Here is a 26,567-nt window from a genome sequence, read left to right on the forward strand (position 1 = left end):
CTATCGTGTAGTTCTCTTCTCCCCTCCATTGTCATGTGCAGTAACATTTTCAGTAGTAGACTGAGAAACTCACCTTGATCATACCCTTTTCGAGGTTTGTGAACTCTTCAATGGATGATGCTCCACATTGATATACTGAAGCTGAGAGCTATTTGACCTCTAAGGCTTTCTCCTGCTGACCAAATTCAAATGGTCAATTTCTGACATGACACCGTAGTGTTTAATAACACGAATGGCCAAAGAGGTGTTTGATATAGTCAGCAGTGTCAGGGAGTTTTCATTGCCCCTTTTAAGTATACCCAACCATCCAGAGCTGTTGCTTGTTTTGTCAGTTCTGCTGACAAAACTTCTGTCCTTGTTTACCTAGAATTCTTCAATTCCCTTTCCTAAGGGTTGTATTGCTCGCTAAACTCTCATAAGTGATAATACGCAGAAGCTTCTCAAAAAAGATATGATGGTTACTTTCCAATAACTGATGATAATTGAGATGAGCTTCTGCGTAGTCACAGCCCTCATGAGATTTCCAACTTCTTTGGATTCTTAGGTTAGGAATTCCCAAATTAATGGCAGGAACTGAAGAGCAGTGGAGGTCACTTTCCTTTTTCATACCTTCAGAGCCTTTTGGGACTGGGAGAAGTGTGTGGGCTCAACAGATGCTGGTCTCCAGAAGCTGACAGTGCACAAGTGTCCCACACTTGTGAATATGCAGAGACCATTGAAAAGACCAGTTACTGAAAAGGAACCTTGATTTTTTTTCTTGTGAATGATTTGATTTTTAATTTTTCATATTATTCCCAACCTCTATCTTCACAGACGGTTGAAAAGTACAGTAGTAGTACTGTACTAAATTCAAGTGCACTAGGGAATCTTTAGTGCACTATCAGGATCTACATGGACCATTATTAAATGTCAAATGTCAAAAAAAAAAAAAAAAAGTGTAACGTTAGTGGGCTTTAGAAATCACACTCACGAAGAGCATGTTACCCCACCATATAGGCAAGCCTATAGCTTCTCTGTGGCTTGGTATTGTGAACTATAAAATGGGAGTAATAGTTAGCTATCAATTGGGGTGTTTTAAAGCTTAATTTGTTAACATTTGTAAAATCACTTTGAGAATATGTCTGTGTTGCAGAGGATGGAAAGCAGTGCCATAACTATGCTGCCATAACCTCGTAGTGGGAAGACATAGCCTACATTGACGGAAGGGTATCTGTTGGTGCAGGAACACCACCTCCCAAAGCGATGGTAGCTAGGCCAACAGAAACATTGTTTCATTGACAGAAATGTATCTATACTGGGGGTTAGGTTGGCATAACTTTCTTTCAAGGCTGTATTTCCACAAAGTTCTGCCCTTTTGCCATACCAAAACAATATGCCAAAGTGGAACTCCACTCATCATTCGAGCTGGCTGGAAAACACTTGTTTTGTGAAAAAATTTTGAATTTTCAACATTTGTTTCCATTCCAGCTTGGAACAAAACTGAGACGTATTGAAATTCTTTGTGAAAAGGAGAGTGATTCCCCCACCTCAGAATAGCTGATAGCTTGATGGGATTTTGGAGACACTGGTTCAAATCCCTGCACTGCCTGTTTCAGACCAGGGACTTGAACTGTTGTCTCCATCTCTTTTTTTTCTCTCTCCTGTTGGCGCTGTTCTACTTTGTATAAATAGGTCACATTAGGCCAGAGTCACTCACAGAAACTCTCTAGCCCAGTGATTAGGGCACTCATCTGGGATGTTGGAGGCTCAGGCTCAAGTCCCTGGTCTGAATCAGGCAGGATTTGAACCTATGTCTTCCACATACTGGGGGAGTCCCTCACCACTGGGGCATTAGGTATTCTGGGGTGGTTTCTTTCTCCCTGAAACCAACACTTTTCTGCCAAAAGCTTTAGTTTAGACGAATCCGCATTTTCTGACACAAAAATATATAGTTGACAAATGCCTGACCAGCTCTACTACTCATAGTTTGTGCCTATCTTCATAGTATGTTCATCCCTCTTTGCTGTGAACTTTGATCAACAGTGAAATATTTATATTTAGACAACCATATTAGACTTCATTTAACATGCTGTAGAGGTGAATATTTCTGTTTTTAGTACTCTACAACATGAGTGCCCATTCAGAGCTTTGGACACATTTGACTGTCTTTTAGTATAAATACACTAGTAAACAGAACCCAAGAGCAAAATAACTCAGTAACAACACAGATCTAATAAACCGTTCTATGGAATCCACATAGCATATGGGCAGTTCAGACCTCTCAGCTATTTTAGGGTATTTGCAGATTCAGAGAACCATCCCTGCATCAGTTTACACTGGTTCAGATTTTGAAGACTCTCCAGTTGGCCCAAATCAACCCCTTTAGTAAGCTTTAACTGTAGAAATTCAGAATGAGTGCATATAGAATGAGTTAAATAAGATGGCTGGAATTCAACAGTACAGCTAGGTAATCAATAGTAGAAAGCTGGTAAGAATTTTAAAATACAGTTGTCAAGGCTACAATTAACTTTTTGCTGCTGCGTAATAGATGAATGACTGGTATGGCTAATCAGAAAGGTAAAGAACAGTATAAAATAGTAAAAATGCAGAAATTGGAGGATTATTTGCAGTTAAAAACAAGCATAAGTAAAACTTATACAATGAGCATCAAATTACAGAAAATAACTTCAAATAAAAATATTCTTGTAATATATCAGCATATTTGGAATAGGCAAATAATAAAGAACTACTGGATCCCTTACTGGTGGTTTGGAGAGTTTTGGTTGAAGTTACTTTTGTGTCCATTTTTATGTAGGAGGAGGGTGATATTTGCTTTTCTTTTAGGATGCTCTTTTCACAATACACTCCTGCTTAAAAGATGGGCAGCTGCATTCTGAACAGATTTCAGTTTCTGAATAGTCTTGATGCTAATCCTCATATAGCTTTACATGTAGCATACAATAGTTATAGACTATTAGAAATGTCTTCTGTCAAGAATGAGTAAATGTTTAGTTATACTCACTGGCAAGGAGTATTATGCTATATGAAATAAGAGTAAGTTTTCTTACTTTAAAGTTGTATTTGACTTGATACTTTTGTTTCTTCATGGATGTGGATTTAAAATGTTTGTATATATTCTAATATTTTTATTTCTTTCAGGTTATGCAATGGTCTCTGCAAGATGGCTTGTTCTTGAGTTGGAGCTTTTTAAGGCAGACATATGCTGGTACTTCAACTTTATTAAGCGGACTATAATTTCTTCTCTCACGACAACTACATAAGCAGACAAAATTGCAAAGATCTGCCCTGTGTCGAGTATGACAGCCACGACCCGTGGCTCTCCAGTAGGAGGGAATGATAGCCAGGGCCAGGCTCCTGATGGACAGTCTCAGCCTCCCCTCCAACAGAATCAGGTATGATGCTAATGCTGTTAGTAAAGCTGCCTAGAAAGACAATAGTAGTTCTGCAGCATTACTTTTCCAGGTAATTCTTTCAAAATCTCCTTAGGGTATAATTTTATGTCTCGTTGAAGCAGGGTCAGGCCTAGTTTGTACTTTGGAAGTCTGTTGGTGAGTCACTGCTGAACAACTGCCTCAGTATAGTGATAGGCAACCCTGTACTGCAGAAGGTGCTGCCTTTAGATAAAATACCATATGGATGAAGTAACCTGCCCTTTCAAGTGTCTTTACTTTGGGCAAGAAGTCTGCTTACCAGGATGTCAGATGCTTCTTCAGAGCCACGTCTGATTCACCTACCTCAGATTTTGTGATGTCAGCTTGATACTCAGCACTCTGAAACACCTTTTTGACCCCCCTCCCTTGAGGAAGATATATACTTGTTTTTATTCACTAAAATTGATGCCTTAACGGCTGATACATCCACCAGAATGGTTTCAGAATTGGGGGCCCTCTGCATAAAAGAGCAGTGCTGTACCTTCTGTTTTGGTAAAGTAACATATAGGAGCATCTTAAGCTTTATTCTGGAGATCAGCTTCATCTTTCGTAGTTCACAGGTAATAGTTCTCCTATCTTGCTTGCAGAAACTGTCTGCATGAAGAACGCTAGCATACCCTGGGTCTATTTATATTCCTTTCATTAAGCAGTTCTGCAAGTCCTGCACCCATTTTGTTAACTTACCTGTCATCTTAAAACGGATTGAACAATTCAAGTATACTGTATCAGGATGGTCCTTTTCCAAATGCTATAAGTTGAAAAGCATTGGCAGTTCACACCTTCTGTAGGATTTACAAGCTGAGGGTCCAGATATCTGCCAGAGTTGCATGTGGTAGGAGAGGGTTTCATGCTGTAGTCCTCTCATATCAGAGAATTGGGTTAAGTCCAATATATAGTTTAATGTAATTTTGCCCTCCCTGAATCTACACTGCTATAAAAACCCCCATTGTTAGCAGACCTGTTAATCTTAAGATGGAGAATAGAAAAAATTGATCCCTGTTTACCTGAAAAATTTATTTTTCAGAGTAGTAAGGGTCAATGAATAACTTCCCCCTTTTCACAGTTTCAAACAACTTTAACAAATTTCAGAACTTTTTTCACTGGAATCTTTAAAAACAGTGGAAAAGTCTGTTACTAGTGCATTAAAGCTTTTTTGCAAACATTAAATTTGGTTCCAAATTTAAGTTGACAATATTCCTTTAATGACGAATAATTTAGGGCAAATGGGTCTTCAGTGATTCATGCATTGGTAATGAGTGTGGCCTTGTCTTCCTTAGATTTTTTTTTCCTTAGTATTTCCCCACTGTTTCTACCATTAGAGTTGCTCTGGTAGTAAGAATGATAGGAAATTTTAAGAAAAGAGAGACTGGAGTAGACAAGGCAAGAGATAGTCTCTCCTAATTTGGTTTCAATCTGACCCATGTCACTAGTGAGTAAAAATGATCTGACTACAAAACAGCTGTGAGTATGAAGTGTTCTTAGTGAAGAGAAATCCAGGTCAAAACCCACCTTCATAATTGCATCTTTGATGGTAGTCTCACCATACTGACCAAGGATTGCATCAAGTTTGAATTATCTTGTCACCTGTAGATGTGGTCATCTGCAACTTGGCGCAAATGAATAGGTCAATGTATAGAAACGTATGCTACTGAACATACTTGTTAGACTTTAATGCCCAATTGTGGGGAATAAAAATACCACAAATGTAAATGATACAGAATTTGTCTTTAGCAAAGATGAGACTTTAAATAGTACAAGTGAGAACTAGATTTGAGTGTGGCAAAGAAGATAAATCAGGGTCTAAAATTCAGGAATAGCGAAGAGTGCTTCCTGTGTTGTTGGTCAAATGGGTATAGGTGACTAAAAGCATTTGAAACTAAAATCTGTCGCCTTGTGTCAGAATTGAAGTTATTAACACATAGGCTGACTTTGGTATGCAAATTTCACCATTGCAAATACTGAAGGGAATTGAAGGTTGCAATTTAACATGGCTAAGATTCTAAGTACTGTAAGTTACGTAATAAAATGGGGTTTAGAATGCTGATAGACATTAATGTGACATTCAGAAAGTTTATGCCCAGACAACTTAAGTTTTTGTGTAATGATTTTTTTCAAAACAAATAGAAATATTAAAATTATTTTCATTTATATTTATTAGTTTGAAAACATCCCTGAAGTATTTGCAACCCAAACATTGTACTATTGTTCTAGTGCATGAAAATCTGATTGGCTCCGCTTAGTGGAAATGCAAAAAGTTAGCAACAAATATTAAAAAAAACAAAAAAATTGATCTTAAAAAAAAGAAAAGAAAAAAAAAAGAAAAAGAAATTTTTATTTTCAGTGATCCAAGATGGTACCAAGTTACACAGGAAAGAAAGATTGTTCTTTCACCTCCTCTTATGTTTCTGCACCTTCTGCTATATTGCCCTTTCTTTAGCTCTTTGGAACAGGGACTGTCTCATTTTTATATAGCATGTTCAGTGCAGCAACTAGGGTTGCCAACCCTCCAGAATTGTCCTGGAATCTCCAGGAATTACAAATTGTCATATGATGAAACTTCCAGTAATACGTCCAACCAAAATTGGCAACCCTAATTTACAGGACCCTGGTGGTGATGGAGGCCTATGGGTACTACAGCAATACAGATATTTTGAATAAAGGACAACTGCGTAGTTCAAATTTGAAGTAATGAAATCTTTACTATATTTTTTTGTTGATTGAATGAATTTTAAAATTAGTCTTCCAATAATGCCAATAGCAAATTAAATTCTGATCTAAGCAAAGAGACTATATGAAACTACATTCATGCTGTATTAAAGTTGAAATTGTAATTGCGCAAGCGTTACGAAACCCTGAGTTAAAGGAAAACTGCAATGGAGTGTAAAAATATGCTAATTACTACATTTTAAGTTATTAAAACATTTATGCCTGAAATTAGGTCCCTCAGCCCATATTTAGGCATTAATTAAGAGTGCAAGTGATAGAACCGAGAGCTAGTTTGAAGAGGAATACAATTCTTGGGAAGGATATCAACCCAAGCCTGGTCTCTCAGCTATTTAATACTTTTTGGGGTCAGAAAAGCAGGGTGGATAAAAATCTATTTTTAAAAATAAATTAACTTTTACTGGATTTTTAAAAAATTAAATACATTTTTCTTTTACCGTATAAACCTGTGTAAAATTAAATTTGAAATTGACAAACTGAAGTTCTAAACTTACTATAATCTGTTAAAATTTAAATGGAAAAAAAATGCTGCATCAATGAGCCCTTCCCAATTTTAATAAGTTAAAAGGTACTGCTTTTTCAGGTGTGTATATATACCGTTTTTGGGAAAACATCTTAAATTTTGAGGTCAACTCAAGCTATTTAAATGTTACAATGTTATATGCTGCATTAAGTATATTATTTTCAGTCTTTACAGTGGAGCGAATGCTGGTATTTTTTTTTTTCCAGATGTAAGTACTTTCTGTTTCTGTTGTGCAGAAAACCTTTCGCCTGTATTACTTTTGGTTTCAGTTTAGGTAGCAGGTGGAGAGAATATTTTCCTCATTTCTTCATTCAAAGTTGAAAAACAGTAGAAGAAACGGGAAAACATTCAGTCTATGAATAAAAAACAGATGGAAGAGGATGAGATCCAATTCTAAAACTCTGAAGGACAAGGACAGATTTTCAAAGGTCTTTAGACACTTAATGGTCTTTAGGCATTAATGATGACACAGTCCATCTACTTTACTCCTGGGGGAATTCTGCGCCACTGCGCATGTGCAGTATTTATGTCCCCTGCCAATTTCTTTGCTTCCCCACAGAAAAATAACTTTTTGACTGGGAAGCAAAGGGAAGCCACGAGCAGTCATGTGACCCACCCCAGCAGTATGTTTCAGGTGCCCAGGGCAGCTGGCAGAGAGGTAAATCACTGTGGGGCAGGGGGCTCCTACCCTGTGCCGGGCTCAGCTGCCAGTCCCAGCTAGGCTGGGGAGGACGGGACTTCCTCTTCCCTTGCACGGCATCTGGGGCTGGGTCAGACCCAACCCCAGATTTCTCCCCCAGCTGCAGGAAGCTCTGCCAACTCTCTTCTCCCCCACCCCCCACCGCTTCCTGCACCCATTGCTCCTCAGCTGCAGGGGGAGGGATCCCTGTACAGGGAGCTGCTCCCCCATCTGCGCAACCCCAGTGCAGCCAGACCCTCCTGCCGAGCCTCAACTGCTCCCCCGAGAAACCCCGCTCCCCCTGCACCTGGACCATCCTGATGAGCCACCTGGATCCCCACCCCACCAACCCCCAACCAGCTGTACCTGGACCCCCACCCCACTCCTCCAGCATCTGGACCCCCCACTGAGTTCCCCACACCCAGACTCCTCTGCCAAGCTCTATCACCACACATCCAGATCCCCCCCGCACCTGGATCCCCCACTGAGCTGCCGGCACCCAGAACCGCCTCAACCCACCCCTGGGTCCCCCACACTAAGCCTCTCCACACTTGGATCCTGCCTTGCTGAGCCTGCCTGCCCACACCTGGCACAGAGGGTCAAGGTCCTTGTGCTGTGTCAGCGTCCGGTGAAGCCTCACCGCTGAGTCCATGTCCTCGGGGGGGGCGGGGAGTTGCATAGTGATCTCCCACCTCTGTGCAGCCAGTGGCCTCTGCTCCCCAATGCCGTGCTGGAGCCTCCACATTTATTTGACAAATAAAATTTGCAGAATTTTTAAATATTGTGCACAGAATTTTTATTTTTTTGGTGCAGAATTTTTATTTTTTGGCACAGAATGCTCTGAGGAGAAATCAACTCACGAAGTACAGTTAATACTTTTTGTTTAATAAATCAGTTTTAAATAAAAAAATGATTTGATATTTTCTTAGCACATTTAAGGTAGTTTTATTTAACTAATAATTTTTAAAGTGCTGTTTCTTTGTGTTTTTAATTGAACATCAGTTTCCATCCAAATATATCTTGACATGATGAATTTGGAGTAAAAACGTTATCTGTTAAATAAGAAATGCGTCCCTCATCATTTTCTAACATACTGAAAAAATATAAAAATTAAGACTATGACTAAATATGTTGAGCAATATAATTGTTTAAATAAATATCTATAAACATAATATGTGATCCTGGTTAGCAAAAATAAATACCAAATTTAGTGTAAAGGCTTTGTTTAGTTGCAGATCAACATGTTTAAATGGTAGTACCAACCAATTAGAATTAATCTCTTTTTAGGAGTATAACTAAAGTACACACGTAAAAACAAGATTAAAGTAGATTTAAATCATGATTAATATTGGTGGTTTGTAATATATTGGCAACTGCTGCGAGAAGGAAGGGAGGGAATGTTAAGTTCATATGTGCTCACTTTAGCAAGTAAACGTTGCTGCATTTTGGACAAGTAAAGAAATTGTTGCCTGCAGCTGGCAAACCGTAGAAGATGGAATAACAATAGTCATGTTAAAAGAAAATCAAGGCTTGGGTGGCAATTACCGGATTCCCACAAGAGCGAGCAGGGGTATAACCAACACCAAACAGGTTATATAAATAGAAATCTTTAGTATGTGGTTCTTCATGATCAGAGGAAGACCTGTGTACTCAGTGTGTAATTTGTCTTATCAACTATCTGTGATCCACACAACCAGAGCATAGAATTCGTAGTGGCAGTGCTTACCAACCATCACTGATTCAGTCTCGTTTCAGTATGAGCAAGCTATCTTGGCTGGATTCAATACAATCTAGTTGCCACGCACCAAGTCAACATTCCCCTTCAGGGAGGCTCTTGACTAGTCCACTAAGAACAAAATCATGGGCCAACTTTGTTTCAAATGATACCGTTGTCCATCTTCCAGGAAACTAGCTTTGTTTTTAGACTACTTGAATATTAAAGAAAATATTTAATTGGACTTATAAATAATTTTAGTTAAGAAATTCTGAAAGCTTTAAATAGTCATATTTAGTGTTTTTGTTTTTTTTCTTGATTTTTTTTTTTTATTTTTTATTGATGTTATTTGTTTGCTTTCAAAATTCAAATGAAATTTAAAGGGAAAAAAGGAAGCCAAGAGTAAATGATGTACATCTACTACAGTATCTGAGAAATAGGATGAATACTGTGCATACAATATTTAATTTAAATCCTTGAAATGTTTTTAATTCAGACTTCTTCACCTGATTCTTCCAATGAGAATTCCCCAGCTACCCCTCCTGATGAGCAGGGTCAAGGGGATGCCCCACCCCAACTTGAGGATGAGGAGCCCGCATTTCCACACACAGATCTGGCAAAGTTGGATGACATGATCAACAGGTACTTTAAGATTGATGCACTCTTCCTAATCATGTGGGTTATAGGTAAAATCTCTTAACATTGCCATCAAAATTTCTGGGACTTTCTTTGTGTTCGTGCATTAGATTGCATATTTGCGGATGGGAGGGAAATAAGAAAAGAGATGGGGATTGGCAATTTTTTTCTAAAGTTGAGCCCTCTTTAGTGGGTTAAAAATAGATTTTACACTTTTATCCTAACCTAAGGGCATAATGAAGGGGAAGATATGTTTTAATTTCTTTTCAGAAACCTAATTAAAATGCAGTACTTTTTTAAAAATTCAGACCTCGATGGGTTGTTCCTGTGTTGCCGAAAGGGGAGTTAGAAGTTCTTCTAGAAGCTGCTATTGATCTTAGTAAAAAAGGTAAGTTGAAAATACAATGAATGGTTGCTAGAGGAATGTGTAAATCTGGCTCCTTAAAGGTCCTCCGTATTCCTGTTAGAGCTTTATTTCTTTAATAAATTGAGATCCAAGATTCCCAAAACCTGGACTAGCATGAAAAGCTGCATAGATCTTTTGAAAACAGCATAGCTGAGTTTTCTGCCTTGACACAAGCACTGGGGAACACTGAGTCCACAGCTATAAAATAAGTATTATTGGTCCTTTCCCACTTGTTTTCTGTATTTTTACTTGCATATCAGACCTGAGCACGTCTGTTTTCGTGACAAATTCTTATATTTTAACTTTGAGGTTTAATTTTTTTTCCTCAGAAAATTTTTGAGAAATACCTTGCTAAAAACATTTCTTCAAAATCTACATTTAGACACTTTAGATAATATTAGAAAATAAGATTTAGAACAATTAGAAACTGTGACCCGGAACATTTAGAATCATATAGTTAGATGTTGTTTGTCTTGTCTAACTTATTTGGGTCTAGGACAGTTCCCCTCAAGATTGTGTTCTTTGTGTTCAACATGTTGTTAGGTCAGAGTGACAAATGTCTCTTACATGCTTCTCCCGGCCTTTTCAAAGTAATCTTTCCAGGCCGTATAGATGAGAACTCTGTAAAGTCACAGAGAAAGTAGTTGGTGAATTAAGGTGCCTTAGAGGAAGAATAGTATTGTTTTAAATATATTTTTATTGAAATATAAAATTGCCTGTTCTTTACCGTGGGGTAGTTGGACTAGGAGGAACTGACCTCACTGATAAATATTTACTCCTAGAATTGCCAAGGAGTAAAGGTTGTTGTCAGCAGGCAGTTCTGGCCTGCAGGAATTATTTTGTATGTGTGTTAGTCATCTGTTTTGAAGCCCCTGCTGGAGAAAAATTGTATTAATCCAAAAATATCTAGAGTATGTCTACACCACGATAAAAATCCCTTGACACTGAGTCTCAAAGCCTGGGTTAACTGATTTGGGCTTGGGTTGCGAGGCAAAAAATTGCAATGTACATGTTTGGGTTCAAGAATGGGCTCTGAGGCACTCCCAATTCACAGGGTCTCAGAGCCTGGGTTGCAGCCTGAACCCAAACTTCTACACTACAGTTTTATAACCCTGCAGCCTGACCCCCTGGGAGCCCGAATCAGCAGACCCAGGTCCAGCCGTGGCCATGTGGTGAGTCTTTTATTGCAGTGTAGACGAAAGGTAGGATATGATGCACACGTCTTATTGTGCAGTTGATATGTTCTCTGGGACTGCAGTTGCCATTGACTTTTGGTAGACGTGTGTGCCTGGCTGAAATCTTCAAGTGAGCATAGAAGATCTCTCAAGAGGTCACGTTTGTTCAATGACAATACAAATGCTACCTTTCAAAAAATTTGACAGATGCAGCTAGCTACATCTCTGGGTCTGCTGCTGCAGCATGCTGGTAGGAAGAAATCCTCTGGTTTGTAGTTTGAGGAGAAGTTTTTGGACGCTGGCAGCAGCTATGTCTGCCTTTAAAAAAATCACAACACCATCAGTAGTGTAGCAAATAAACAAATATAGACAGACAGCTTCTTCAGCTGCTCTACAGACAACACCTACACACTCCACCACAAGGTAACAAATTTGACAATCCGTTTGGGAACTCTTTTTCACACACCTCCCCCTACCCTTCTGAAGAAGATCTGCAAAGCTGCAATTTGGAGCTCCATTTATATAATCTGTTCTAAGCACCACTATTGCTGAATTTAGCATTTAGTTCTAATATCAGTTTTAGGCATATGTTCTACAGTTGCTTTTCATTACCACTTGTTATTCCACCCCTGGGGTTTATGCTGCAGGTTACTTTCCCACAAGTGAAAAGAGAGGTTACCAGAAACTGTTGTTAAGTGTGTTGCGTATATGTGCACACTTCCTATCTTTCCCCACTCATTGAAGTAATGGAGGATGGCTGAGACTTTTGTCCCTTTTATAACTCTGAACAGTCAGATTTATGAGTGAGGTGCTTACCTGTTCTGAAGTGGGGCACTCTTTTGCTAAATGGTCCTGAACTTCGAAAGTGTGGAAATACAGGGGCAATATACTCCAAGAATGATGATTATTATTATGTAACCTTTCTGTTAATCTGCGGGAAATGTATGTCTTCTTCAGTAAGATTATGTGAGTTTAGGTACCTTACCACCCATATGTGGATTTATTCTTTAAATCCAAATGGTATCTGCTGGAATGGATACAGAGAGGATGAGGACTGGAAGAAGGGATTGAAATTGAAAGATAACTGTGATCCTAATATTGTCATTGACGTAATTTTGCATTGAGATCTGTGGCTCACCAGAACTTTAGAGCAGAGGAACCAAATATGTTTTGGAAGCCCACTAGATTATTATACCACAAAACTATTTTTGTTGCATGTTTTTTGAGAAACAGCGTGGCCTAGTGGATAGAGCATTGGACTGAGATTCAAGACCTGAGTTCCATTTCTGACTCAGCCACTGTCCTGTTGTGTGACCATGGGCCAGTCACTTCATCCCTCCATCTGAGTCCTTATCTATAAAGTGACTTTGAGAACTACTGACGAAGAGTGCTATATAAAATGAGGTGGTTATATTGGTATTATTATCTCCTGCTAATTTGGGGGAAACATAGGAGGAGGAGGACTGGACCATTTAAATACTTCGTGGTACTGGCAGTCTGATGGTACTATTCACTCTATTTTTAATCTTTTAGAAAACTATTTTTCAGGCAGACAATATAGTCTTAGTTTAAAGAGGCACTCTGGTGGTTGTCTGAGGTTTTTCTGAGATTGGAGAAGCAACCTATTGAAAGAGTGGTACCTGTCAACTCATTATTAAATAACTATAAAATAACTAAAACTAGGGACAGTATTTTTGAATAGTGGCAGCTACTCCAAAAAATTAAATGTTAATAATTGAGCTATATAGCATATATTACAATAAAAAAATTATGCCTGGCTCTTATGCTCTGCTTCCCCCACAAAACCCCTGCTACAGTTGGTCTGACAGCTGCCGGGTGTTCCCATTATGGGGGTGTGCTGTCTCAGCTCATGATTTTGTAGTATGGGCCTGGTTCTTTATAGTGTTTAGTTGTTTTTTCATGTTGCTAAAATTTTCCCGAGCGGTGCAAGCAAGAGGAAAGGAAATGTCAAGTTTTAAGAACTTATAACTCAACCCTTTATTTCTGCTGAATTTCAAAGACCTGCTGCAGTGGAGGTGTTAGTTTCTCACAAAAGATCACAAGAATTAAAGAATGTTTTATAATGGAAGGTATTAGGCAACTCAAATATAGGAGTTACTGCCAGCTCCCTGAATTTAGCTCTCTTTCTGGGTGGCTCTTTGAATCTCTGTTGAATTGTGGGGGAGGGAAATTCCTGTTCCCAAGCTTGTATCTTCTCGGTTACTCTTTTGAAGCCACATGTCTTGATCATTATTCATCTAGACTGACTAGAACAGGAATTATTTATTTTCTGGGTTCCCAGTATTGCCCGTGGTTGGTTGGTCACTGTTTTCTGAGGCTGGGCGTGTTATATTGCATAAGGAGTGTGATTCCAGGACTGAAAATGAAACGTGTCCTGCACAATAACAGTGCAGGATACAGCCTCTAGGCTATTAATGTAATAGTTTATATTTGCGTAATTCCTCTTTTCATGGATTTGTAGATAAAGCCATAAGGGACCATTGTGATCATCTAGTCTGACCTCTTGTATAATACAGGCCATTGATTTCCCTGAATGAATTTGTTTGAACTCATTTTCTGAAAACTGTTGTATTCAATGTATATGTGACTCAGTATATTGAAAATATATTTTCTTTTCTGTCCCCAGAATTGAGTTATTTTAAATGAAAAATGAACTTTAAAGAGATAATGTCAACTTAAAAATCACATTTGTGTGTGAAAATTTGGGGTCTACTGTTTCAAGTAACCCTGAAAGCTAATACAACTGAAAGAGTGCAGTATTTTTTAATTTTGTATATGGCCAATTTCACTGTTTTTGTTGGTCAGTTTCACTTTCTGTCTCCTTCATTAGCATAGCTCTTAGGTACTGCTTTGGAGTACCCCCCCCCCCCCCCGCATGAAATCCAAAGTTTTGATACAGTTGCATGACTCAAGGATGTGGGGCCCTAGGGATGGGCATTTAGTGTCTATGTTGTAAATATGGCCCTGCTTATGTACCCTGCAAGCTGGTTTTTACCACTAACAACAAACTGAAGAGACAAAAGGCAAGTGTGTACAAAACGAAAGAAGGAGTGGAAGGGGTGTGGTTTTGTATTCTTGATTTGTCATGCTCAAAAGACTGTTTAAGTCTCAAGGGAGCAGAAAACATTTACAATTTTTAAAGCACTTTAAATATAGGACCTACTATTTAAAAGGCTGTTCTATCAAAAATTATTTTTTGGAATTAATCAGTTTCACCAAATTAAAGTTTACATTGTAATTTAAATAAAACTTTGAAACTGAAATGTTAAGTGAAATTTGATGGGAGAAGGGAAAATTAATTGGTAATTTTAATGTCTAGTTACTGAATTTTGATGCTTTCTGACCTTAGAACGCTGTTCCTTTTTTAGTTTGCATGGCTATATTCCTTTTATTAGGAAATATCTACAACTGAGAAACTCTTCAATGTATATTGAAATTGTTCGAATATTAAGAGCTGAGATCTAAAAATAGGGAGAAAGCAGTCTAGTGGTTAGAGTAGGGGACTGGGAGTTGGAGCTGCTGTATTTCATTTTTAGTTCTGCTACTGATTCACTATCTATCCAGTAGGAAAATCACCAAACCCTTTCCCCCCCCATGCCTGTTTACCAGTCTATAAAAGGAGCTTGATAATAGCTACCCTGCTCAATGTTTTAAATCTTCATTTTTGTAAAGCACTTTGAAATCCGTGGATATGAAAAGTGTAAGTCCAAAATATGGCTATTTTTAATGTTAAGTGAGCATTGTAGACAACCAGTAAAATGGAATATATTAACTGATCTTTCCCTTTTCTCTTTTAAACAGGCCTTGATGTTAAAAGTGAAGCATGTCAGAGATTTTTTCGAGATGGGCTAACAATATCTTTCACAAAAATCCTTACAGATGAGGCGGTGAGCGGCTGGAAGTTTGAGATTCATGTAAGTTTGTATTGTATTTTATGAAAAGCAAATAAGTTTAAACAGTGATGGAGCTGCAGAGGCCATCTGCTTATTTGCAGCCATGAACAATTTTTGAAAATCAGTTTCCTTCTGCCAGTTCTTCACAACTCCATGACTTATGGGAAATACATTTCCTCCTTCCTTCCCTTCACTCCTCACAGCTTCATGGTCTGACCTGTAGGGGGAGAGAGATTGGGTTAGTAGGAGATCACATTTGAGCTAGGAAGAAGTTTGGGTTGAAAAGAAATCAAACTTAGGGCCTGGTATGATGGGGTATCAAGGCCCCCTTCCTGTGTTTATCAGTGCAACCCCTTGTTGGGCTCCTGGTTATATAGTTCAGGTGCATGGAGCTATGTCTTTATATTTTGGTAAACGCTTTAGAAACTTGCTGATTTGTGCATGCTCATTAACAACTTCTTAAACACTAAAATTTTCCTCTCATTAAGGACTAGCCAAATTTGAGGTTGTGGAGTTACTGGTGAGTAAATAAGTCTGGAAAAAAATTGAAGTAGAAAAAATATGTATTTCTCCTACCACTGATAACTCAAACACTGAGAAGATTAGCTCAGATTTTTGTTTAACCCCCTCCCCAATTATGAAAATAGGCATGAAAGCTTCAGCTCAGACAACTTTTTTTGAGAAAGCAAAGGACAAAGGTTTTATAAAGAAAGCAATTTTGTAACTTTGCTTCTGTGAATGCAGTAATACAGTTTGTAATTTGTTACATTTCAGTCATCTGCCAAAACTGTTAAATATCTTTTTCTTAATAGAGGTGTATTATTAACAACACTCACCGTCTAGTAGAGCTATGTGTGGCCAAGCTGTCCCAAGATTGGTTTCCTCTTCTTGAACTTCTTGCAATGGCCTTAAACCCTCATTGCAAATTTCATCTCTACAATGGTACACGTCCCTCTGAAACAGTTCCTGCGGGAGTTCAACTGGCTGAAGATGAACTTTACGCCCGTCCTCCTGACCCACGATCACCAAAGGTAAATTGATTTTTTTTAAACTAAAATCCTAAAACCTTAAAACTAAAGTCCATATTAATATTTGTAATTAAACAAAATCACTCCGTATCCAATTAGAAAAATCATTTAGGAGGAAAGAAGCCACATAAGACTTTCTGCTTTTTGTTTTGATATTTGATTGTCTTGTGACTGTAAGAACTTCTCCAATATTTTTCCCTTCTTTCTCACTTATTTAATCTTTGCTCCACAATCAGGGTCCCATGGTGATGTACCCACCAGTGATCAGTGCCGGCATAACTGTATTTGAAATGTCCGTTCCACTGCTTTAGTTGGCCAGAAGTCATTGCTAGAGTGACTGGATTTTCTTTTTCATACCACTTTGATTTTGTAGGTGTAACATGGTTGTAAAGATGCATCATCTGGTTAAAAATCATATTGTCAAAAACAGAGTTATTCTTTGAGTGACGTCTACACATTCGTGTTCTTTGGATGTGGTAATGGTGCAGCTTGGACCAGTGGTGCCATCTAGTAGTGCCCATTGGAATCCTCTCATGCCTCTACCCCAGGGGTGGGCAAACTTTTTGGCCTGAGGGCCACATTGGGTTTCCGAAATTGTATGGAGGGCCGGTTAGGGGAGGCTGTGCCTCCCCGAACAGCCAGGCATGGCCTGGCCCCTGCCCCCCCCCCCCCCCCCCCCCCCCCCCCCCGCTTCTCGCCCCCCCCGGGACCCTTGCCCCATCCACGCCCCCCGTCCCCTGACCGCCCCTGGAATCCCTGCCCCTGACTGCCTCCCACCACCCCATCCAACCTCCCCTCTCTTTCCTGACTGCCCCCCTCCCTGGACCCATGCCCCCATTCAACCCCCCCTATTCTCCACCCTCTGACTGCCCCGACCCCTATCCACACCCCTGCCCCCTGACCACCACCCCAAACTTCCCTGCCCTCTATCTAACGCCCCCCCAGCTCCCTGCCCCCTTACTCCGTTGCCCAGAGCACCGGTGGCTGGCGGCGGTACAGACGCGCTGCGCAGAACACCAGGACAGGCAGCCGTGTCGCCCGGCTGGAGCCAGCCACGCCACCGCGCAGCACAGAGCACTGGGTCAGGCTGTGGCTCTGCAGCTGCGCTGCCCGGCAAGAGCTCACAGCCCTGCTGCCCAGAACATTGCGCCGGTGGCGCAGTGAGCTGAGGCTGCAGGGGAGGGGGGGGAATGGGGAACAGCAGGGGAGGGGCATCTTCTCCAACAGTTATCCCATTCAAATTAACACACTCACCTCCCAATCTCCTTTACCAGTCCTCTTCAGAGATTTTTCTCACAAGAACTTGTTAACATGTAGCTCATTCATTAGTAGAGTCAGGTGCCATAAAGGAAGTTCCTAAAGAGTTTCATGGGAAGGGATTTTATTTCATGTATTTTCTGATCTCAAAGAATTATAGATGTCTCCCAACCCCTTTCAGATCTTTGGAAGCTAACTCTTTCATCAGAAAGTTCAAATTCCTCATCCTACCTCTGATCATCCTTTCCTTATCCACCCACGCTTGGTTTGGGACCTCTTGATTTAGAGGGTACCTATTCTCATATCTCAGATCTTCACATCGAAAATACCTACGGTTGGTTATGGGAAAACATCATCACCAATACAAAGATGTTCTGTTTGGCATGTCTACTGCACCCTGCGTGTTCACAAAGTGCCTGTCAATGGCAGCAGCACATTTGCGATGTAGGGGCATCCATGTCTACTTGTTCGGATGATTGGCTCATTAGGATATCCTCATAGAAGGATCTAGCAAAAGATATGACACAGTCATGACTCTATTCCAAACACTGGTGTTCAAGATCGTGGAAGACACACCTTCCAATCCAGATTATAGTTTTTATTAGGGCTGTTATGGACTCTCAAAAATACAGTTTTTCTTCCAGACGAAAGATATTTAAAAATCCTTATAGCAATAGAAGTACTACAGGAAAACTCATTTCAAACAGTGTTCTTCCTTAGTTTGATGGGCATTATGATTTCAGTGACATATGTAACTCCATAAGCTCATTTAAAGATGAGGCTTCTACAGCATTGGCTAGCAAGATGCTATATATGCCAATATAGGCAACATATTTATGAATTTGACACTACCTAGGGTGTGTCCCTAATCCTTATATGGTGGACTGCACATCACAGTGTCCTCAAAGGAGTTGCATTCAACAACCCAGCTCTGTCTTTCATAGCCACCTCTGACTCTTTCAGTCTGGAGTGTGGAACTGATTGAAATAATTTAAGAATCAGTCACTGGAGTTTATGGGAGAAAAAGCTCCATATCAACATGTTATAATTAGGAAATCAGAGCCCAACATGTTGCTCTTTTCTCCCTCATCTGCTTCGCAGAATAGTTTAAGTAGTTACTGACAATAGTACAGTGATATTTCACATGAAGAAGCAGGGGGAGCACATTCCAGCTAGCTGTGCGAAGAGGCCAAAATTATCTGTGAGTGGTGAATAATACACCAGATTTATCCTGTTGCTGTCCACCTTACAGACAAGGACAATATACTGTCAGATCAACTCAGCAGAGACTTGCTCAATTAGCATGAGTTGGTCACTCAGGAACATCTCCTTGTGTGGAGCTATCCAGAGAAAGTCTTATTTACAACAAAATACAACTCCAAATATCCAATATCTGGTTTTGCTCCAGAGTAGGAGCAGACAACCAGTCTATCTCAAATGTTTCTTGTAAACTAGAGTGGAGAATGCATTGTAGTTCTTCTCTCCCCGTCCCTCTTTTTCCAAATTCATCTAATTCTAAAAATGATGCACACAATATTTTAAAATTCCGCAAAATTCTGCACATTTTATTTGTCAAAATAACACAATATAATCACTCTGGTTTCAATTATTTCAGTAATTTATTTAAACTACAATACACTGGATAGAGAATGGGAGTAGAGCGCAAACCCCCTTGCCTAATAGTAATGTAGCTAGGTTTCACCCTTTATTTTGAGTTTAGTCAACAAATATATGCAGTCATATGCTCAGTGTTACAATATAGGCAAGTGAGGGCAGGTGAATCAAACACACAATTTATATTGGCATCTCCAGAAAGGTCAGCAGCAAACAGTTCATGGAGTACATTTTGATAGGAAATTTTTTCAGTCCAAAAATGTAGACCAGTCCTAATCACTAAAGCACCAGAAGCATTTATAAAGCCATACTGTCTTTTATACCACTCTGACAATGTAAAGGAGCCTTAAAACTTTTACACCTATTTTATACTTCTGGGGGAATTCACAAAGAGAGTGGAAATAATTCACTAAGCAGACAGGCTCCTACATTCTGCTTTGTGTGAGGGGACAGAGCCTGCCCCACACCTACCTCCTCAGAAACACCCCGAAGCCCTGCCTCTCCACGCCAGTGCTGCAATAGCGAGTGAGAGGGACAGTCTCAGTCTCTCTCTCACACATGGACCCCCTTCCCGGTGGTGATTTACATCTCTACTGGCTGCTCCGGGCACCCAAACCAACCTGCCTGCGCTGCCAGGGAGGGGCGTGTGACTGCTCTTACAGCTTCCCTTTCCTTCCCTGCCAGAAGTAATTTTTCTGCGGAGAAGCATGACCGCATGTGCAGTGATGCAGAATTCCCCCAGGAGTATATACTACAACTATCACAGAACAATTTACTGTTTCTTCCTGAATTCCAGAATTACTGACTCAGCAGAGAGGTCAAATTTGTCATCTGGATCCATGCTATCTCCGCTTGACAGCATGGGCCATATGACTTTGACAGAGTTAGAACTGTCCTGTTAAGTAAAAGTACACGAGAGTCTGTTAAATTTTAGGAAGTCATCTCACCTGTTATGATAACAAGTGGAAAAGATTATTTTTGTGGGCAACCAGGAATACCACAAACCTAGCTTCAGTTAGTATTCAGTTTATACATATTTGATTTGAAATCTTTGATACTCAAGAAGAAAGATGGTCCACTGATTAGGGCATTAGCTTAGGACCTGAGAGAGACAGGTTCAATTCCCTGCTCTTTTGCAAACTTTCTGTGTGAGCTTGGGTGGGTCATTTAATCTGTCTGTTACCGATCTGTAAAATGTGGATAATAGTAATTCCTCACCTGACAGTGGTGGTGTAAGAATGAATACAGTAAAAGATTGTGAGACTGTAAGGGTGCGTCTGCACTATGGGGTCTATATTGGTATAGCTATTGCACTGTAATTATGTCATTATAACCCCATAAAATAGATGCAGCCTACACTGATGGAAGGGGTTTTTCTATTGTTATAGGAATGCCACCTCCCCGAGTGACAGCTGTTAGGTTGACGGAAGCATTCTTTTATTGACCTATTTGCATCTACACTGGGGGCTAGGTTGGCATAGCTATGGTGTGCATTCTTCAGACTCCTGACGGACCATAGCTATGTTGACCTAAATTTAAGTGCAGACCAGGCCTTACATACTATGGTAATGGGGTCCATATAAGTATGTAAAATAGAATGGACTCTTCATGTTGTTGGTAAAAGTACATTTTGCAGCCGTCTTGGCTCATCACTGCTCCATCAGGCAAAAGACTGTATTCACCTATGCTACAGTAAAGTTTCTTGAAGGGGGTTAATGAAGTTTAGAGAACCTCCACCTACATGAGACCTCAATTTAGTACTTATTCAGCTCACAAAACTGCCTTTGAGCCCATGAGAGAATGTTCCTTGTTTCATTATTCAGTTAAGACCGCTTTTAGTGTACCTATCATATCCGGTAAGAGAGTGAGCTTTCACAACTTCCCTCCATTTTTTTTACAGCCTTTCACAAAGATAAAGTGGTTCTTCATCCACATCCAAAATTTGTCCCTACTGTAGTAACAATTTCATTTCAACCAGTCCCTAAATAAAAAATACTTCTCGCTTACATAGCACTTTTCAGCTGTAGATCTGTGTATTTTACAGATGGGGAAACTGAGGCAAAAAGGCCAATGGCAGAGCTGGGGCTAGAATCCTGGTCCCAAGAGTCCTAGTTCAGTGCTCTAGCCAATAGGCCACATTGTCTGCCCATTAACTTGCCAGTGTTTTTCCTTAGGTCTAACTCAGGGGAAGTGAAGTCCTTACCTTTGATGCTAAGAGAACATTATTAGCCTTCCATTTAATAGATCTAAGGAAAAAAGGAAATCACCTGGACTATTTCTCTCTTATGGGGAGAGAATAAAAGCAATCACATCCTAATGCCTTTCTAAGTAGGTTAGACTCTATATTGAAGAATGTTATAAATGCACTGTTTTCGTTTTCCAAAAGGGCTGAGAGAGCACTCAAGTAGAGCAAAGGCCTTCTACAGGGCCTGCCTTAGACATATTCCCATATTAGAAATCTGTAGAGCTGCTCTTGGATCTGGAGTCATACTTTCACAAAACATTATTCCTTTGATTTGGCACAATTTGGTAAATCAGTATTACAATTTTTATTTAACTAGGCCTCCTCATTCCATCAAAGTACTGTCTGTCTAACTCCCAAGAGTTGGGAATGTGCAGAGGCCATTCAGAGAAGTGAAGGTTACTAATCTATAACTATTCTTCGAGATGAGCCTCTGCCCATTCACACTCCTCACTTACCTTCCCCTCTTTCTCAGAGTCCCAATTACAACTTTGGATCTGAGGAGGCACTGGAAGGAACTGGGGTAGTTGGCCTGCCCCCTTTATGGCTGCTTCTTCTGAACATTGGGAGGTACAAGAGTGCTCCAAAGAGCACTGCTAATAGAAGTTTCCACTGGTCCAAGCTACACTGTTGGCACATCCCATGAATGTGGAGAAGCATCTCAAAGAATTCTGGTTGCAGGTGTATAACATTCATTTTTCCTTACTTTTGTTACTAGTAACACCATACATGATAGGTTTCAGAGTGGTAGCTGTGTTAGTCTGTATCAGCAAAAAGAACAAGGAGTCCTTGTGGCACCTTAGAGACTAACAAATGTATTTGAGCATAAGCTTTCGTGGGCTAAAACCTGCTTCATCAGATGCATGCAGTGGAAAATACAGTAGGAAGATAGATTATATCACACACACACACGCGCACGCACACACACCATGAAACAATGGGTGTTACCATACACACTATTCATAGATTCATAGATTCTAGGACTGGAAGGGACCTCGAGAGGTCATCGAGTCCAGTCCCCTGCCCGCATGGCAGGACCAAATACTGTCTAGACCATCCCTGATAGACATTTATCTAACCTACTCTTAAATATCTCCAGAGATGGAGATTCCACAACCTCCCTAGGCAATTTATTCCAGTGTTTAACCACCCTGACAGTTAGGAACTTTTTCCTAATGTCCAACCTAGACCTCCCTTGCTGCAGTTTAAGCCCATTGCTTCTTGTTCTATCCTCAGAGGCTAAGGTGAACAAGTTTTCTCCCTCCTCCTTATGACACCCTTTTAGATACCTGAAAACTGCTATCATGTCCCCTCTCAGTCTTCTCTTTTCCAAACTAAACAAACCCAATTCTTTCAGCCTTCCTTCATAGGTCATGTTCTCAAGACCTTTAATCATTCTTGTTGCTCTTCTCTGGACCCTTTCCAATTTCTCCACATCTTTCTTGAAATGCGGTGCCCAGAACTGGACACAATACTCCAGCTGAGGCCTAACCAGAGCAGAGTAGAGCGGAAGAATGACTTCTCGTGTCTTGCTCACAACACACCTGTTAATACATCCCAGAATCATGTTTGCTTTTTTTGCAACAGCATCACACTGTTGACTCATATTTAGCTTGTGGTCCACTATAACCCCTAGATCCCTTTCTGCCGTACTCCTTCCTAGACAGTCTCTTCCCATTCTGTATGTGTGAAACTGATTTTTTTCTTCCTAAGTGGAGCACTTTGCATTTGTCTTTGTTAAACTTCATCCTGTTTAACTCAGACCATTTCTCCAATTTGTCCAGATCATTTTGAATTATGACCCTGTCCTCCAAAGCAGTTGCAATCCCTCCCAGTTTGGTATCATCCGCAAACTTAATAAGCGTACTTTCTATGCCAATATCTAAGTCGTTAATGAAGATATTGAACAGAGTCGGTGCCAAAACAGACCCCTGCGGAACCCCACTCATTATGCCTTTCCAGCAGGATTGGGAACCATTAATAACAGCTCTCTGAGTACAGTTATCCAGCCAGTTATGCACCCACCTTATAGTAGCCCCATCTAAATTGTATTTGCCTAGTTTGTCGATAAGAATATCATGCGAGACCGTATCAAATGCCTTACTAAAGTCTAGGTATACCACATCCACAGCTTCTCCCTTATCCACAAGACTCGTTATCCTATCGAAGAAAGCTATCAGATTGGTTTGACATGATTTGTTCTTTACAAATCCATGCTGGCTGTTCCCTATCACCTTACCACTTTCCAAGTGTTTGCAGATGATTTCCTTAATTACTTGCTCCATTATCTTCCCTGGCACAGAAGTTAAACTAACTGGTCTGTAGTTTCCTGGGTTGTTTTTATTTCCCTTTTTATAGATGGGCACTATATTTGCCCTTTTCCAGTCTTCTGGAATCTCTCCCGTCTCCCATGATTTTCCAAAGATAATAGCTAGAGGCTCAGATACCTCCTCTATTAGCTCCTTGAGTATTCTAGGATGCATTTCATCAGGCCCTGGTGACTTGCAGGCATCTAACTTTTCTAAGTGATTTTTAACTTGTTCTTTTTTTATTTTATCTGCTAAACCTACCGCCTTCCCATTAGCATTCACTATGTTAGGCATTCCTTCAGACTTCTCGGTGAAGACCGAAACAAAGAAGTCATTAAGCATCTCTGCCATTTCCAAGTTTCCTGTTACTGTTTCTCCCTCTTCACTAAGCAGTGGGCCTACCCTGTCTTTGGTCTTCCTCTTGCTTCTAATGTATTGATAAAAAGTCGTCTTGTTCCCCTTTATTCCCATAGGTAGTTTGAGCTCATTTTGTGCCTTTGCCTTTCTAATCTTGCCCCTGCATTCCTGTGTTGTTTGCCTATATTCATCCTTTGTAATCTGTCCTAGTTTCCATTTTTTATATGACTCCTTTTTATTTTTTAGATCATGCAAGATCTCGTGGTTAAGCCAAGGTGGTCTTTTGCCACATTTTCTATCTTTCCTAACCAGCGGAATAGCTTGCTTTTGGGCCCTTAATAGTGTCCCTTTGAAAAACTGCCAACTCTCCTCAGTTGTTTTTCCCCTCAGTCTTGATTCCCATGGGACCTTACCTATCAGCTCTCTGAGCTTACCAAAATCCGCCTTCCTGAAATCCATTGTCTCTATTTTGCTGTTCTCCCTTCTACCCTTCCTTAGAATTGCAAACTCTATGATTTCATGATCACTTTCTCCCAAGCTGCCTTCTACTTTCAAATTCTCAACGAGTTCCTCCCTATTTGTTAAAATCAAGTCTAGAACAGCTTCCCCCCTAGTAGCTTTTTCAACCTTCTGAAATAAAAAGTTGTCTGCAATGCAGTCCAAGAATTTGTTGGATAGTCTGTGCCCCGCTGTGTTATTTTCCCAACATATATCCGGATAGTTGAAGTCCCCCATCACCACCAAATCTTGGGCTTTGGATGATTTTGTTAGTTGTTTAAAAAAAGCCTCATCCACCTCTTCCACCTGGTTAGGTGGCCTGTAGTAGACTCCTAGCATGACATCACCCTTGTTTTTTACCCCTTTTAGCCTAACCCAGAGACTCTCAACACTTCCATCTCCTATGTCCATCTCTACCTCAGTCCAAGTGTGTACATTTTTAATATATAAGGCAACACCTCCTCCCTTTCTCCCCTGTCTATCCTTCCTGAGCAAGCTGTATCCATCCACACCAACATTCCAATCATGTGTATTATCCCACCAAGTTTCAGTGATGCCAACAATGTCATAGTTGTATTTATTTATTAGCACTTCCAGTTCTTCCTGCTTATTACCCATACTTCTCGCATTTGTATATAGGCATCTAAGATACGGGTTTGATCTTTCCTCCCAGTTTTGTCCTGACCCTCCTTTCTCTCTGCCAATATAGCCCACACTCCCTCTCGTTTCCGACCCTTCTCCCAGGTCTCCATGTTCCCCACTTACCTGCGGGCTTTGCTCACCTGTCCCCGTCGAACCTAGTTTAAAGCCCTCCTCACTAGGTTAGCCAGTCTGTGTCCAAATAGGGTCTTTCCCCTCCTCGAAAGGTGGACGCCATCTCTGCCTAGCAGTCCTTTCTCAAATAGCATCCCGTGGTCTAGGAAGCCAAAGCCTTCCTGGCGACACCGTCTTCGCAGCCAGGCATTCACCTCCATGATGCATCTGTCTCTGCCCGGGCCCCTACCTTTGACAGGAAGAATCGAAGAGAATACCACCTGCGCTCCAAACTCCTTCACCCGTACTCCCAGAGCCTTGTAGTCACTCTTGATCCGCTCAGTGTCACACCGCGCAGTATCATTTGTGCCCACATGGATGAGTAGCATGAGGTAGTAGTCAGAGGGCTGGATAATCCTCGACAATGCCTCCGTAACGTCTCGGATACGGGCTCCCGGTAGGCAGCATACCTCCCGAGATGAAATGTCAGGGCGACAGATGGGCGCCTCCGTCCCCCTCAGCAGAGAGTCTCCGACCACCACTACCCTACGTTTCCTATTCGCAGTGGTGGCAGCAGACCTCCCAGCCTTAGGAGTACGAGGCTTCTCCTCCTTTTACTGTAGGGGGTGATGCCTTCTTTCCTGTATCAAGAAGAGCATAACGGTTACCTATTACCACAGCGGGAGGGTTCGGAGCAGGGGTAGAGCACTGCCTGCTGCCAGAAGTAACCAGCTGCCAGTGTCCACCCTGAGCCATCTCCTCCTCCACCAGTGGTGTATCAGCAGTCCTGTGTACTGGGACAGCTACCTCAGCTGTCTCCACATGGACACTGTCCAGGAATTGCTCGTGGATTCGGATGCTTCTCAACTTAGCCACCTCCTCCTGTAGCTCTCCCACCTGCTGCCTGAGAGATTCCACCAGCAGGCACCTTTCACATTGGATGGTCCCCTCAGCCTGGATATCAGTAAGTGGAAATTGCAAGTTACAGTCTCTGCAAAACCACACCAGGATCTGGGTAGAAGCATCCATGCTCAGGCGCTCTGTCTGGCTACAGGCGCAGGTGGAGGAGACAGAAGCAGTGCTGGCAGAGGTGTTGCGGGTCTTCCTAACCATCGTAAGCCTCCCTCTGTCAAACTCCCACGGGCAGCCCCCTGTCCGCTGAAAGGGTTGTTTAAGCAAGAAGTTTAAAGTTTTAAGGGGAATAAAGGGAAAACAGATAGAACCGGCAAGGGACCCTCGCTGCCTTCCAAACTCCCTTGTGAAACTCCCTGTTAGCAGCCCCTGTTCGCAAAAGCTCCCTGGTCGCT

General features: G+C 40.9%; 1 protein-coding gene across 2 annotated transcripts in view; it reads left to right on the top strand.

The window, feature by feature from the left end:
• The first annotated feature begins 3,143 nt into the window (after positions 1-3,143).
• Positions 3,144-26,567, top strand: part of LOC112116991 (ubiquitin specific peptidase 9 X-linked) — a 182,204-nt gene continuing 158,780 nt past the window's right edge. For both annotated transcript variants that reach the window (XM_026650144.1, XM_026650150.1), the window contains exons 1-5: positions 3,144-3,392; positions 9,568-9,713; positions 10,016-10,095; positions 15,111-15,223; positions 16,015-16,233. In XM_026650144.1, the coding sequence (XP_026505929.1) occupies positions 3,297-3,392; positions 9,568-9,713; positions 10,016-10,095; positions 15,111-15,223; positions 16,015-16,233 (654 nt within the window). In that variant the 5' untranslated portion in view covers positions 3,144-3,296. The remainder of the gene's footprint in view (positions 3,393-9,567; positions 9,714-10,015; positions 10,096-15,110; positions 15,224-16,014; positions 16,234-26,567) is intronic.

Source organism: Terrapene carolina, unplaced genomic scaffold (genome assembly GCF_002925995.2).
Source record: "Terrapene carolina triunguis isolate 2854851 unplaced genomic scaffold, T_m_triunguis-2.0 Scaffold24, whole genome shotgun sequence".
Taxonomy (NCBI): Eukaryota; Metazoa; Chordata; order Testudines; family Emydidae; genus Terrapene; species Terrapene triunguis.